Genomic DNA, 16,261 nt, shown 5'->3' with positions numbered 1-16,261 from the left:
CCCAAAGATGCAAGTCACGGGAGGGCTGCCTGCGGGCGCGAGCCCGGTGGGTTCCTTTCTGATGGTTGTAAGGGAGAACAACCGTGGTTTGGAATGCCCTTTGGAAATGGCCCTGGGAAGAAGCCTGGCGCGGGGCCGGCCTTCCCCACGCGGCCCCCAAGCGACTCCCCCGAGCACGCCAGCGCCCTCCGTACCACCAGTGAAGAAGTGGTGGCCTTAGTTCCATCCGTGTGGACGTCAGTACATCACCTATGCGCTCCCAAACCCCAGTTCTGAACTCCTTCCTCCCCATGAACGATGCTGCTGTGGGGGGTTGAACGCTGGGTCTGCATTTACGAGGCAGGTGCTGTACCATCTGAGCTGTATCCTTCCCAATCTTCCCCTCCGTGTGTGTGTGTGTGTGTGTGTGTGTGTGTGTGTACAGGTGCTGGGGTTTGAACTCGGTGCTCAAGGCTAGCCCTTGGCCACTTGAACCACAGCTCCACTCTTAGCTTTTTGGAGGTTAGAGATGAGTCTCAAGGACTTTCCTGCCTGGGCTGGCTCTGAATCTCCATCCTCAGCCTCCTGAGTAGCTCGGATTAAAGGCGTGAGCCCCTGCTGCCCAGCTTTCTGCCTTATTTTGGGCACCTTTACCAGGAGCGCTGCATGGCGCCGGGCCACGCCCTCCCTCCGCCCGCTGCCCCGCGTGGAAAGCTGGAAATGGAGAATAACAAGCTCAGCCAAGGCCCTGGAGCACAGATGCTCACGGGGAGAGAAACGGACAGGAAGGCTGGCTCTCCCCTCAGACGCCATCCTGCAAGCATGCTCTAGCCCAGTGACCCAAAGGTTTGAATTTGGGCCGCGTGGAACCCAACGAACACACACACACACAGAGCCAGCTCCCCACGTGCCTGGGGGGCTGTGCTCGGGAAGGATTACCACGCACGGGGGAAGTGGCTGACGGAGGCCGGCATTTTATTGGCTGTCCGGGGGAGCTCATCACATAGGAGGCCGGGGCTGCGGCCGGGCAGGGCCACCCAGCACCCCGGCTAGGTACTGAACAGAAGGCGAGAGGTCCCCACCGGGGCAGACCCCCCCCCCCCCGCCTCTGCCTCGCCCGCCACCCACCCGGGAGACAAGAGGACCTCCGTCGAGTGCACTGTCCTCCAACACAACAGCACTGGAAAGTGTCACGGAATTAGACTGGGAAAGAAAGCAGCATTTCCTTGGGAATCCCAAGACCACCGCGGCACAGGCCGCAAAGCCACAGCTGGCCTCTTCCCCTCTCTCCCTCCCGTTAAGATTCCTTCTCAATTCACAAACACGACGACACGCCTATTTCGAATAGGAGTAGCGGAACAGCCAAGGCAACGTCAGTCTGGCCGCTGGCGATGTGAACCTTCGGGGCGTCTGTTCCGAGAGCAGCAGACAGGAAAACAACAGCATCCAGGCGGCTTCTTCCGTCCTGGTGTTTGAACTCGCGGCCCCGCACCTGCCAGGCAGGCTGCCCACCATTGCCCCGTGGCCTAACAGGCAGCTTCTTTTCTTCTGGGGCTCAACTCCTCCTCAAAGGGCCCCCCCCCACCCCCGGAGGCCACCCCCGAGTCCACAGGCTCCAAAGCGGCCATTTCCCCCTTCCTCCTCCTGCTCTTCGTGTCTGAGCACTCGGGCTGCACCCGGTGCCTGCCCGCCTTCTGCCGTCCGCCTTCCAAGTGGTCTCTGGGTCCCAGGCCCGAGGCCGCCGTCTCCCGGGGTGGGGTGCACCCCCACGGCCCAGGGACGGGCGCCGGGGTCACACGGAGCTGAGCTTCACCAAGCCTCGCACGGAGTCCTCGTGCAGCGAGTCCTGGCTGGCCAGGCCCAGCACGTGCGCGGTGCGGCTGTGCGCCAGGGGGCTGCCCCCCAGCATCCGCCGCGGCGAGGGCGCCTCCTCCGGGGTGAGGAACTGGTGGCCCCTGTGCTCGTCCTTCAGGGGCAGAATGTCCGAGAGCGCGGCCTCGGCGGCGAGGTTGGGCATGGAGGAGGGCGGCGTGGGCTGGCCCAGCGCCAGGCTGGTGCACGGGGTGCCCAGGCCCGGCTTGCCCGGCAGGTGCAGCTCGTCGCTGGTCAGGCTGGGCTCGCTCTGCAGCAGGGGCGTGGCCGCGGCCTGCAAAACGAATTTGGTGCTCTGAATGCACTGGTCTTGGTCGCACTGGAGGGCAGCAGGAGCCAGCGAGGAGAAGGCAGAGAGGCACGGGGGGGGGGGGAGGAGGGAGGAGGAGGGGGGAGAGGCAGGTGTGAGAAGAGAGAAACCATTAGTCAGGCAGAGGCAGGGCGTGCCTGCAACCCCGGGGGTGGGGGAGAGGGACCCCAGAACCTGGCAGACAGCAACGCCTGGCACAGGATCCGTGGCTCCCGAGAGCAGGAAGCCACAGCTGCCTTCCTGCTTAGTCCTAGAAGTAATAATATCGGACCTCATGCATGTGGCCTTGGTCCTAGATTCCAAACCAAACCCAGATGGGTGGGGTCGGGAGGGAGGGAGGGGGTGATGGAAGGGGAGACATGGCAGGAGATGCATTTGCTCAACTGGCATGGTGAACTGAAACCCCTTTGTACAACTACGTAGAGGTAATAAGTCAATCACAGGAACGATCCCAGGGATAGGGACACAGGTGTTCGCCGCCCCACAAGAGTGGGAGGCGTCTACTTCCTAGGTGCTGAGAATGGTTTTTACCATATTGTTGTAAAAGGACACCCGTGTTCATGGTAGCTGGGGGGGGGAGGGGGAGGGCAAGCCCAGCGCCTGTCGACGGTGACTGCAGGAACGCAAGCGTGGACGTGAGCGAGACCACACTGTGGTCCTTTCATACCACGGGGTCCGTGTGGCTCCAGATTAGGAAAGGAGGCAATTCCGATGCATCGCAGCACGGCTAAACCTCGAGGGCGCCCTGCCGCGTGCAATAAGGCGGCCGCAAGAGGGCGAATGCCGCGCGAATCCACAGACGGGGGGGGGGGGGGGTGCACGGAAGGCCTTGCTCCGTGTAGGGAGAGGAAGAACGTCTGGGGACGGAAGGTGGCCAGACACTGTGAATGACGACACCACGAAGCCACGGATGGGGAAAATGCTCAATTGTATGTTATGTCTACTTGACCCCCCCCCACCCCCAAGATAAAAGAGAGAGAGAAAAACACACGGGTCACAAAACCCCGAGATGGTTGCATCCCGGGGTTCTACAAAAGTCGAGAATTCTTGTGGCTGGATTTGCATCCGTTTCAAGAGCCGTGCACCAGGCTCCGCTGGTTCAGGAATGCCTGCATCTGAGGAGATGGGTCTTTTTCTTCCAAGCCCTCAGAAGTCACGTGGCAGAGAAAAACCTTTCTAGGCGGAAGGTCAGGGGATTCGAGATTTCTCTGCCAACGGCGGCCTTGAGGGGCCTGCGAGCTTCGCTGCAGCCTTAGAAGGCGCTTCTCAGGCCTGGGGCAGCTCGAGACTGAGGGCCGGGAGCGCCGGCACCTTCCGTGACCACACGGTGACTCTGCTCCGACTCCCAGCCGGGTCCCTAACTCAGCTTTGAGGAAGTTCGCACCATGGGTTCAAGTCCCAGCTACAAAGGTAGATGGGCTGGGGGGGGGGCGGGGCCCAGACCTCACAGATGAAAGCTGGGGAAAGCCAGCAGGTCAAGCTGCAAACCAAACCCTGACGGTACGTCTAACACACAGTGGGCTGTACTCCTAATCTCATGGATGAGCCCCCCCCGACTCTTCCTGCCTGGGTGCACCCCAACTGCCTTCAACCCTGGCGCCAACGGCTGACCGCAAGGCGCAGACTTCCCGGGGCGGCGTAAGCTTCGCCTAGGGCCGCGCAGGATTTCGGATTCACGTCAATGGCGGCGGCAGGTGCACCCTTCCCGGCCCCTGGGCTGTCTCTCCTCAAGCCACCGCACAGGCCGCTCCTCCCTGCCTGCCCCAAAGCCTGGGTGGGATGACCAGAGATGGTGAGGGCGGGGGGGGGGGGGACGCGGGGGCCACGCCGCTCAGGACGCGTGTACTCGTGAACGGACATGGTCATGAGTCAACTACGTACAGGTAATGAGAGTTACAATAAGGAAAGAAGATGAAAGGTCTGGTTTCAGGGTTTCAGGGGCCACCTGTTGTGCTTCACCCCAGCCAATCAGACCCCAGCATACAGAGCTGGCGAGGGGCCTGGGTGCGTGTGAAGGAAAGAGGGGGCAGTGCCATTCAGAGGGGAGAAAGAGCCCCCCTCAAAAGTACTTGAGCCAGCGGTGGTGACTCACGCCTGTAATCCTAGCTACTCAGGAGGCTGCGCTCTGAGAATCACAGTTCAAAACCAGCCTGGGTAGGAAAGCCCATGAGATTCTTCTCGCCAACGAATCACCCGAGAGCTGCAGGCAGAGCTGTGGTTCAAAGGGCAGAGTGCTAGCCTGGAGGTGGAGCGCTCGGCCTGGAGTTCGAGCCCCGAGGAGACCCCTACGCCCACACACTCGGCACGGGCCGATGGGCACATTGGCAGCCCTTGAACCTATCGTTTTTTCCCCTTTCGCCACCGCGAAGCTGTCCTGGCAGTCGGGTGGGCACGCGGGGAGCCCTGGGTTCTCCTGGAAGCCCGGCCCAGGCGCGGCTCCTGGGCAGCGGCTGTCAGGCTGCAGACCTGGGCAGCTTGCCACGCCCACGCGGGCTCAGAGCTGCCAGGGCAGGGCTGCCCCAGAGCGGCCGGCCGCCCATCAGCTGTCCAGCCTCGGTCGGGACAGGCCAGGGCTGGGCCCTTCTTCAGTGTTCACACTGCGACTGCAGCCCGGGCCCAGGCGGGTGGGAGGGTGGGAGGGTTCCCGGGGCCTGGCCGCCCACCCACCCGTCCTTCCTGAGCTCTCACTCCTTCTCTAGTCTCAGTCCACGCAATAATCCAGCGCCAAGGCATCAGGAACTGGCAGATTAGATTCGCTGTCTCCGTGACCCAAAGAAACCCTTTGTATAGAGAAGTCATTGCCAAATTCTGTTTCCAGGATCCGCCCAAACACTTCAAACGGGCCCTTCAGGATCACAGGATGTCGTTAGAGGTTGAGCCAGAAGGAATATCCGGGCCCGTGATAGCCAAGCCCACCCCAGAGCTGCCTCTCGGTCCTGTTGCTTCTCTCTCCCTCTCTCTCTCTCTTCCTTCCTGTTTCTCTCTCCATTTCCTCCAAGTTCTACTTTTCTTTGTTTTTGTTTTGAAACAAGGTTTTGCTCACCTGCCAAGGCTGCCTCAAACTTGCTATCCTCCTGTTTGTGCCTCCAGGATTACAGGCCTGGGACAGCACACCTGGCTACTCATCTGCGTTGAGCGTGGCCCTCTTGACTTCTTGACCACTTCTTTCCTGCCTACGCCTTCTTTCCAGCAGTGCATGATCATGGGCACCCAACAGAACCCTCTAGGGTGATATGGCCGCCAGCCGTGGGCAGCGATGGTCACTGGTGAGGTCACCATGGAATTCCCAATGCCTTCGGGGACAGTCAACTAAAACGCAGGCCTGGAGGAGTCTCTAAGAAAGCTGGTGCTCCAGGGTGACCCCCGCCGAGGCCCTCCAGGAAGACGCAGGCCCCACGCTCAATCAGCTTTAAGGCGGCTAGACTGACGGCTTGCTTCCAACTGCGCAAAGCCAGCTCCAGCCTCCCAGGCTGGGACCCTGTTAAAATGCTCAATGGTTTATCGTCACGAGGATATCAATGAAAAACACGACTGAGAGCAAAGTTTCATTTTAGTCAATCACTGAATTAGAAAAGTCAAGGTGCTGGTAGCTCATGCCTGCAACCCGAGCTACTGACATCTAAGCATCACAGTTCAAAGTCAGCTTGGGCAGAAGAGTCCATGAGAGACTCTTATCGCCTATTAACCAGCACAAAGCCGGAAGTAGAAGAGTGGCTCAAGTAGTAGAGCTCCAGCCCTGAGCAAAGAAGTCAAGTACCTGGCTTCTCCCTCCACCCCCCAGTCTAGATACGTCACTCCAAAACCCTTTCCAAAAGTCACTTTAGTCACAAGTTAATCAGGCCTGAGGCACTGGCTCTACGTAGATTTGTTTGCTGTCATAAACAGTGACTGTCTCCCCAAGCTCGACTGCAGGCACTTCTCTGGCTTCCAGATGCCTGACCTGCTTCCCATTCACGTTTCCAGTGAGCGCAGGGCCCAGGAACCTGAGGGTCTAAACCCTGCTGCAGGCCACGACTTCAAAGACTATGTGCCACATGCACACCGACTTCTCTGTGGAAGAGTGACCCTATCTGGGGGCCGCAGAGACCACGCCCCCACAGGGGCCACGCCCCCGCAGAGACCACGCCCCCACAGAGACCACACCCCCACAGAGACCACACCCCACACAGAGACCAGGGACATAAGATATATTGTTTTTAAGGCAGAGGTTTCCCACCTTTACTGCACTGCCAAATCCCAAGGATGATGAGTTGATGGAGCTTCCCTAGGGGTGACTCTTTCTAGCGTTACTGTGGGGATGACCCATGACAAATATTCTCCTACTCCTTTTCTCTTTTGTTGATACTGGGGTTTGAACCCAGTGCCTTGCATTTGCTAGGCTGGTATACTGCTGCCACTGAACCACACCTCAACCACACCTCCTGAACTTTTTTTTTTTTTGCATGTATTATTTTGAGATGGGCTTTTTTTTTTTTTTGCCTGGGCATGAGCCTGAGTTTGTTTGTTAGTTTGTTTTGTTGGGGATGATGTCTGCTCAGCGAATACCAATCAGATGTCTTATTGAGCCTGAGGTTTTTTTGTTTGTTTGTTGGTGGTGAGGCTTGAACTCTGGGCCTGGACACTGTCTGTCCCTGAGCTCTTCTGCTCAAAGCTAGCGCTCTACCAGTTGAGCCACAGCGCCACTTCCAGTTTTTGGAATGGTTCATTGGAGATAAGAGCCTCACGGACGTTCCTGCCAGGGCTGGCTTTGAACCGCGATCCTCAGCTCCCGAGGAACTAGGTGTGAGACTCCTGGTGCCCAGGCTTGAGCCTGAGTTTTAAGCCTTCTGTCTTGTGCAGCCTGACGTGGCTGGAACGGGAGACCCATGGGTCTTCCACCACGATGGAGTTGTGTAACTTTGCTCCTGGCCTGGTCTGGAACCACAGTCCTCCAGGACTTGGTCTCCTGAATAGGTAGGTTACAGTAAGTAGTTAGTTACGGCAGGCACCACCAGTGCCCAGCTTCCGCCTTTTCTTTTAGCCTTTGTTACCATTTTTTGTCTTTTTTTTTGGTGCTAGGTTTTGAACTCGGGGTTTTGTGCTTGTGAGGGAAGTACTCTATCACTGTAGCCTTGAGACAAACGCTAGTCTTTTTTGCTGTAGTTATTTTTCAGACAGTCTCAGTTTTTGCTCAGGCTGGCCTTGGACTCTGACCTTCCTACCTGTGCCTCCCAGGTAGCTGGGATTATAGACGTGCACCTCTGTGCCCGTCCCTCTTGGTTTCTAAGGCTTTGCATTTTTCTTACTGATTTTTTAAAAATTTGTTTTCTCTTTCTTCTCACTAATTCTCTTCCATTCTTTTCTCTCTTCACTTCCTCTTCCACTTCTACTTCTTCCCCTCCCACTTTCATCTTCTTCCCCTTCTCCAGCTGACACTTTCTAGTACCCTGGATATTTCTTACTTTCCTGCCCTGGCTTTTTGGGTTTTCATCGGAGGGCTTTTACTTTTCACCAGCAGAGGGCACTACCACTGCTCATTTGTTGCTCTTACAATGTCGCGGCTCAGGGAACGTTCCAGCTAACACCAAGAACCTAGGCATGTTTTAATTTACCTCACCTGTTATATAATCTTAAGGGGGGAAAATTAATCACCTACATTTTGATAGAATTCCATGTACTATGAACAGCGAATGGAGCAGCACATGTTTTCATCCCCCCAATAACCTTTGAAAGGCCCAGACTGACCACACAGTAGATTGAATCCTTTTTTCTTAACTGGCAAAATGCAGAAGAGACTCAGAAGAGCAACTGATCTCCGGGGGGGGGGGGGGGGGGGAGCCGTCGGAGGCAGAGCTTTCTGGGGGCTGCAGAAAACCTGTCATGTTGAGCTCTTGCCCTCCTCCCTCAGCTAAGGCCCTAGGACCTCTGACTGTCCAAATGGAGCAACAGTGTTGAACAAGTTCATGGCTTCAACTATTTGGAGTCACGCATTGGTGCTCAAGGCTGCAATTCGAAAAGGCCCAGAGAGAGCATGTGCTTTTGTTGTTGCTGTTTCTGCAGATTCTCATATAAAATCACTCATCTCAGAACAACTGACTATCCAGGCGGGCTTCTTGTCTGAGACCTAGCGCTCCGATCCAAAGCTGCTAGTAGCAAAATGAGGGTTTTCCTCGAAGGTCTGTATACGAATTAAGAATGAGCAGGGGCTGGGGATATAGCCTAGTGGCAAGAGTGCCTGCCTCGGATACACGAGGCCCTAGGTTCGATTCCCCAGCACCACATATACAGAAAATGGCCAGAAGTGGCGCTGTGGCTCAAGTGGCAGAGTGCTAGCCTTGAGCAGGAAGAAGCCAGGGACAGTGCTCAGGCCCTGAGTCCAAGGCCCAGGACTGGCCAAAAAAAAAAAAAAAAAAAAAAAAAAAGAATGAGCAAAACGACACTTCTTTTGTGCCAGCCTTGTCCGAAGCCTTAGCTAGGCAGCGCTCATTTCCATTTGGCCAGGACGCGCTGCTCTGGGGTCAGTGGACGCTCAGTTAAAGTGTGTAAGAACACCGAAGCTTCCTACCAAGTCCTCCCACGGTCGAGGCCGGCTGGGGGAACAGCTTCTTTATCATTGTTCTACTTAGCAGTGCGGTTTGAGTTTGCTCAAGTTAGTCTTCCCTACCGTATCTGACATTTCAGATTATGCATGGACTGTCCCGGTAATCCTGGTTTGATCCACTGTATAGCTGCTGGGTTAGTCTTGTTCTGATACTGGATTAAGGGGAGTATTAGCTGGCTTTTCATTACTGTGATGAAACTCCAGGGATAAGGGACTTAGGAGGAGGAAAGGTTTATTAGCCTCCTGGTTTCGGGAGCTGGAGCCTCTGATCCCTGGGCCTGGGCCCCCGTGACCCCTTCCTGGGCACACCGACTGCTTCCAACTGGGCCCCACCTCTGGAAGGTTCCACACCTTCCAAGAGCAAGGGCGGTGTGCGTGTGTGCGTGTGTGCGTGTGTGTGTGTGTGTGTGTCTGTGTTCAGGCTAAGTCAATACACTAGGTTATTATCGCTACTTTTGTGTGTGCTGGAACTGAGCTTTGAACTTAGGGTCAGGGCATTCTCCCTAAGCTTTATGGCTCAAGTTTGACACGCTACTATTTGAACTACAGCTCCATGTCCAGCTTTTAGCTGGTTAACTGGAGGTGAGAATCTCATGGCCTTTCCTGCCCAGGCTGGCTTTGAACCACCATTCTCAGGCCTCAGCCTCCTGAGAAGCTAGAGCGACAGGCGTGAGCCACCGGTACCCGGTGACTTTCCCCATCTGAGACCACAGCGGAGACTCCAGCAGGGCCCTTCGGTGCCAGTTGTCCATGGCTGTCCATCTGATTTTCCCTGACTTGCAATATTACGGTGTTTATATAAGCCTTTTAAGCCCTTTATCTCTAATTTCCAAAATGCTGATTCTCCAGGCGAGGGGGTGAGGATAATGGGCGGTAGAGATGAAAAGAATGTGGGAAAAAGGCATTTTACAGGCAGTCAACTCTGCAAATAGTTCATGGAGCAGGGGCAGTTAATACATAGGGTAAGAGCAGGGACTTGGGGTAAAAATGCAAGATCTTCAGGCAAAATACCATTAGTACCCTACCCTCTGCCCCTCAGTTTTATTAATCTAAAAAAATAGAGATGCTTTTCTTACCAGCCTCTTCGGGTTTCTGCGAAGGCCATCACGAGTTATCAACATAAAGGCCTGCGACAGCATTGGGTGTGGAAATAATAAATACTCTATGGTGTGGGTGTGAATAAACCGGAAAGAGGAAAATGGGGAGGGGGCTCTGCTTGACAGCACCCCCACTGTGCATGACTGTTGCCACAAAGAGAGATGGGAAAACGGTAAGAAGGCCCACTCCAGGTGCCCGACTGGCTTATCCGTTCAGGGCAGACCTGCTGTTGTCATGGTGATAAAACAGAATGGGCTGGACATCTGTCCAACAGGATGGCGACTGAAAAGACCCTGGAGGTCAATGGCCAGCGAGATTCCCCATTCAGCACTGCTGGGAGGAGCTCAACTCCCCTGCGGATCATTCCGGGCAAGACCCCTGTCTGTCACGTGTGCGCTCTGGGTGCTGGAGTGTCTTGGATTGAGGGGGATCTGAGCCCCAGTTGAGGTGTTCTGCGCTCTGATCTTCTGGGCCAAGGGGTTGATCTCATCCCCTCCGGAAGATGAGCACCTGTCCCCAGGCAGGGCCAGCGGGGCCTGGTCCTGTCACCAGCTCTCCTGGGACAAGCAGAGTGTCACCTGGGCTCCTCCGCGCCAGGCAGGCAGCGTGGCGAGGCAGAAAGGCACCGCGGCTCATCGAGACGTCCACATGCGTCTGTCCGTGAGCACGTGACTTAATCTATCATCGATCGTGACTGCTACGTCATCATACGTGCGCTCAGGAATTCTTAGGGAGTTAAGAAAAAAAGCCCAAGCTACAAATCATTCCTAAAATGTAATTACACTTTCATGAATGTGAGGTGTTAACAATTAATGAGGTTGACACAGTCATGTGTCTTGGGTATGAAATATTTATTAACTTTGATTTCATGTTTTCAAACTTGGGCATTCGGGGGCTGGGGATATGGCCTAGTGGCAAGAGTGCTCGCCTCGTATACATGAAGCCCTGGGTTCGATTCCCCAGCACCACATATATAGAAAATGGCCAGAAGTGGCGCTGTGGCTTTTTTGCCTTGAGCAAAAAAGAAGCCAGGGACAGTGCTCAGGCCCCGAGTTCAAGGCCTAGGACTGGCAAAAAACAAAACAAACAAACAAACTTGGGCATTCCTCCAGGCCTTAAGATCTGTTGGCAGTTCTGGCAAAGGACACAGCACTTGCCTGCAGGGTCTCATGGGAGGAAAGACCATGACCTCTCTCGGCCACAGGTTAGTTTGGGCCCGTCAAGGTCATTGTTTCATGGGCCGTGCTGCCATGTCACTGGACCCAAGAAAACTCCTTCCCTTTCCTTCTTCTTTCTGCATGCGGGGTGGCTAGAGCCCACTGTTTAACAGATGTGGCACGTCGGAGGGTAGAAGGGTTGAGGAAGAAGAGAGCGGTACACTAACATTTGTGAAGAACCTCCTATGACGGAGCCCCCAGAAGGGGAGTGTTCATATCAGTTCAATCGGGTGTTTAGTAAGCACCTACTATGTGCCAGGCCTGTGTTGTGAACCGGAGAGGGGAAGGTGAAACATATGAAAGGCTCTACGTCACTGCTCCCCGCAGTCCGGGGAGCCAATGCCATTGGCTTCTTGGTTTTCAAGTTTGGGAGTCTAGTGACCTGTCTGATGGTCGCAGCCCCAAGGGGCAGCTCCGGCTCTCTGATCGAGCCCATGTCCTGCCATCTACTGTTTTCTGCTGTGCAAGACTTTTCCTTCAACCATCTTTCAGGATGCTTCTATTCTGCCGACCTCTCCGGTAGCCAAGGAGACAGGAAACTTGACTGATGTCGTGGGATGCATATAGTCGGCAGGGTGGACACAGAGGAAGTTAGGAGAATGAGTAGTGATGAATACTAGATACCTGAGAAACTGAGTTACATCTTCATTAGTTCACATGCTACCAACCACTTCATTTCTTCATGAACACAGGGTCAGCCGCCCTTGGCTGAGCCGTCCACCCAGCCGCTTCCCCCTGCCAGCTTCCCCCCTGCCCCGAGGAACACGAGCAAAGAATTCCACCTGCTGAAATCAGCTCCAGCCTTTGAACGGTCGGTCCCTGGTGCAATGATCGAGCATCTCTCTCAGCCGAAGGCTGCGAGGCGGGAGATGCCCGCTCTCTTCCCCAGCCCTTCCAAGGCCTCACGTCTCCAGTCCTGGTCTGTGCTGCTTCCTTTCTGACTCTGTTTCTGCTGAACTGGCCAGCCCGAGTCCTCTGTCTGCCTTCAGTTCTAGCACACCTCCCTCCGGGCCCCGCACAGACCACCCTGGACTACAGCCAGCCCACTCTGAATGGAAGTCTGAAGGTCATATTTGCTGAACTGACGCTCTGCCAGGCTCCCTGCCATTTACAGGACAAAGCCCAAGCTGGTTCACAAGGCACCGTGGTCCTCTGTGCGCTTCCTTCCTTCCTTCCTTCATTTATTTCTGTCAGTCGTGGGGCTTGAATGTGGGTCTGGGCACTTACTCTGAGCTCTTTTGCTCACCACTTTGAGCCACAGCGGCACTTCTGGTTTTCTGTTGGTTAATTGGAGAGAAGAATCGCACAGACTTTCCTGCCTGGTTGGCTCTGAACCGTGATCCTCAGATCGAAGCCTCCAGAGAAGCTAGGGTAAGTGTGAGAAACTGGCACCCAGCAAAACACTCCTTTCCCATGTTAATCATTTCAGACATTTTGTTATAGTGACAGCAAATGACTCCACCCCTTACCTTTGGTGCCTAATTCATTCATGGTCATCTGTTAATATTTAGTTCAAACATCATCTCGTCCAGGAAGCTTCATCTGAAACCTAAAGGATCTTGTCTTTTTCTTTTTTTTCGAAGCCATCCACCGCCCACCTCTGCCTTACTTCATTCAAGCACCTGTTGTTGAAATCCTCCACATCCTTTTTCTTCTGAATAGCCCATGTGTCAGCTGAGTCTCAGCTGAGTCACTCTGACCTGTAAGTTAGCTGATAAAGGAGACTTTCTCTGTACCAGAGCAAACAATGGCTCTAAAACCTTCTCAGTAACTCAAACTTCTGGAGAATTAGAAGGCTATGGCTATGGTTTTCATGGCTGATTATCTATTAAAATCACCCACAGAACCATATTGCTCCCAGAGCGTGGGCCCTGCCCTGAGGTCCTGACCTAGCACGACCTGGATGTCACAGCTGAGATTCTGCTGAACAGCCCAGGCTGAGAGACAGTCTCATCAGTGTCCAGAGGGGAGGGCCAGGTCTGAAGAGGTCCCTGACACCCAGCGAAGCCTTTACAACCCAAACATGGCCCGTGGTGGCCTGACTCAGGCCTGGACCCAGCACCTGCATGATCTGAGCAAATTATTTAGTATTTGTTTTGGTCAGTCCTGGGTCTTGAACTCAGGGCCTGAGCACTATCCCTGGCTTCTTTTTGCTCAAGGCTAGCACTTTGCCACTTGAGCCACAGCGCCACTTCTGGCTTTTTCTATATATGTGGTGCTGGGGAATCGAAGCCAGGGCTTCACGTATATGAGGCGAGCACTCTTGCCACTAGGCCATATTCCCGGCCCCTATTTAGTATTTTAAATTCTCCAATTCTTCTTGCGTGAATTGGGATGATTGTAAAATGCTGGTTGCTGCAGGGGTGACATGAGTTGATCCTTGCACTATCAGCAGCTCTGGCAACTTTTTGTTTAATGCTCAGATGCGGTTTAGTTCTTTACCAAAACAACAACCTAGCCAGACTCAGCCTCGTGATCCCTGGTTGAATACTGGCCTCACTTGCTCTTTGACCCCTCTCAAGTGAGCGCGCGGTTTGCTTCCGGGTCAGAGCATGCGTAGGTAGAGGAGTGCGCCTCCCACTGGCCATCCCTACCATGTCACTCTGGGACTGCGTGGCTCCGTACATGGTGATCCCGTTGGAAGGTGGGGCGGGCTGCGGGGTGTCGGGCTGGATGTACCCCCGTCTGTCAATGAGGCTGCACGCGGGAAGAAAACACAGGAGGGAGAGTGTGAAGCACAGCGCAGGGGACCGCCATAGGAGCGACAGCTCCACGTCTGGGTCCCTCTTTCTAGGACAGCGCCGCGCTGATCTGCCCCTCAGTGCCCTGCGGCACTGGCTGCCCCCGCCTCGGCCTTGGTGTTCGCCACACGGGGTCACCCCTGCCTGCCACGGTCGGCCTGGAGTGCCCTGGGTTGGACGAAGCCCATCCCGCGCTGGAGGGGGCGATCTCACTGGGGAGGGGGGCTCTGCAGATGGAATTTGGTGCGGGTGAGTTCAGCTGAGACGGGGGTGAGACTGGCGCGGGGTCACCCAGAGGCGGGGACGGGGGCGAAGCAGGCCAGCCGCGCTCAGAAGCTGGGGAGAGGCCGGGGGCGCCCCGGGCACCTCAGTGGAACCCCGGGAGCTGCACTGGCTTCCACAGCGCAAAAGTGGCCAGTGCTGACACAGATCTTTCCAGAATCTCCTGTCTGCCGTGGGCCCCAGGGCGGGAGGCGCTAACGCCCTGTGAGCTTGGGTTGGTGGCTTCATTGACAGGACGACCTTACAGGGAATGGAGATCCACGGAACTGCAAGGGTCTCATTCAGGAGCAGAGAAAGGACTAGAACTTCAAGGGGGACCTGGCTGCCGGGGGGAGCCCCAGCTCCATGGTTGTGATGGTGGCTCTGGTCCTCAGGCTCCTCGGTCCCCTGGGGGGGGGGGCGCTATCTCACCCGTCCTTTGCCTCCGTCCCTTCCTTCCCTCCCCCTCCCTCCCCCCTCCCCCATCCTCCTCTGACAAATCAGGGCGGCCCTTCCGTCTGTCAGATCTCTGCCCCACCCACAGCACCTCCCCCGAAAGCCCTGCTCATCCTTTAGAATGGATCCCCCAGCCCTGCGTGTCCGAGGGGACTGTCCCTGTGCGCCCCGCATGCCCGCGGGGCCCACGAGACGGCGCCCCGAGTGTACTCCGCGTCCAGCCCGCGCTCAGTGCTGGCCCTCAGCCACTGGCCCAACACCCACTCCCCAACGGCCGCTCCTCCCTGCTCTCCCACACATGGGTGGGCCTGCCGCCCCGGGGCGCCCCGCAGCGGGCACCCCTGTGCCCACACGGACGGGACCCCACTTTTTCCAGCTCTGTTCCGCGCAGGCCGCTTTGCCGGTCTTACCTTGGCGAGATGGGCCCGCACAGAGCCACGCAGCAATTGGTGAAGATGTTCCCGTAGCTGTAGGGATTGTAATTTTCTTTCCCTCTTTTGTTTGACCAAGATCCTTTGATCTGAAAGGGAAGGCACGCGGGTAACACACAGCGTCCCGTGACCCCCGCCACCCCCTGCCACCCCCGCCCGGGCCAACTCCACCCGGAGAATGCGAGCCACCGTTACCCACTGCCCTGCCAGGAGAAACGGAGGTGCCTTTCTAGAAGAAAACAAGCATCTACCTCACACTCAGAAACAGCCTGGCACCGCAGCTGAGAGGAGGGAGAGAGGGTCACGCTGCTGGGGGGCCGCTAATCTATCTGCCGGGCACCAAGAGGTCCTCGGATGTAGGCAGCGGACATGTCTGTACACTCCCATCTTCCACCCAAAATAGCTACACGAAGGGCAGCTGGGAAAGTGGGCGTGGCTCCCACCCGCGAGTGTCAAACAGAAGCCGGGCTCACGGTCACAGGTGAACAGCCTGCCACCCAAGTTCTAATAGGCACAGTGCACAAATCAAATGAACTCTCTTACGTGTTCTCTTATCACCCCGGATTTCTCCTCCATTTTGTTTTCCAGTAGTGGGTAATGAAACCTGAGGCCTCACGCTCGCTAGGTAAATACACACTCCAGCTATCCACTCCACACAATGTCATAGAATGTAATGTAATATAGTGAGGCTTGGCTAACTGTGCAGGAGCTGGCCTTGAACTCCTCATCTTCCCGTCTCTGCCTACCAAGTAGCTGGAATTACAGGCATGCACTACCATGCTCAGATATCATTGAATTTTCCTCATGGGGTTGTTTCATTTAAGGTAATTCTGAGACATCAAGTTTCTGCACCGACAGCAGTTTCTGTAGATGCAGGACAGTTTCTGGATATACAGCAACTAGGACCATGCTTATTGACAAATGTTTTCTTCCTCTCCTGTACTGGGATTAAGGACAGGCAGATGGTCCTGGATACCAAGTTAAACTTTGGGTCAGGGCAATTACTTCCCCAAACTAAAAAGCGGTATTAGGGGCTGGGGATATGGCCTAGTGGCGAGAGAGCTTGCCTCGTATACATGAGGCCCTGGGTTCGATTCCCCAGCACCACATATACAGAAAACGGCCAGAAGTGGCACTGTGGCTCAAGTGGCAGAGTGCTAGCCTTGAGCAAAAAGGAAGCCAGGGACAGTGCTCAGGCCCTGAGTCCAAGGCCCAGGACTGGCCAAAAAAACAAACAAAAAAAAAAGCGGTATTAAGTATGAAAGGCAGATTCATGATGTCACGGACTCGCTTCCTGAGACAAAATGCTGCAAGCA

General features: G+C 55.5%; 1 protein-coding gene across 3 annotated transcripts in view; it reads right to left on the bottom strand.

The window, feature by feature from the left end:
- Positions 1-1,760: 1,760 nt before the first annotated feature.
- Positions 1,761-16,261, bottom strand: part of Zdhhc14 (zinc finger DHHC-type palmitoyltransferase 14) — a 170,714-nt gene continuing 156,213 nt past the window's right edge. For 2 of the 3 annotated variants that reach the window (XM_048354362.1, XM_048354364.1), the window contains 3 exons: positions 14,925-15,034; positions 13,651-13,753; positions 1,761-2,170 (listed from right to left, as the gene is read on the bottom strand). In XM_048354362.1, coding sequence (XP_048210319.1) covers positions 1,772-2,170; positions 13,651-13,753; positions 14,925-15,034 — 612 coding nt within the window. In that variant the 3' untranslated portion in view covers positions 1,761-1,771. The remainder of the gene's footprint in view (positions 2,171-13,650; positions 13,754-14,924; positions 15,035-16,261) is intronic. The other variant, XM_048354363.1, reaches the window with a different exon arrangement.

Source organism: Perognathus longimembris, chromosome 9 (genome assembly GCF_023159225.1).
Source record: "Perognathus longimembris pacificus isolate PPM17 chromosome 9, ASM2315922v1, whole genome shotgun sequence".
NCBI classification, from domain to species: Eukaryota; Metazoa; Chordata; class Mammalia; order Rodentia; family Heteromyidae; genus Perognathus; species Perognathus longimembris.
Note: the sequence above shows the minus strand (reverse complement) of the source record. Positions and strands in the feature narration are given on the sequence as shown.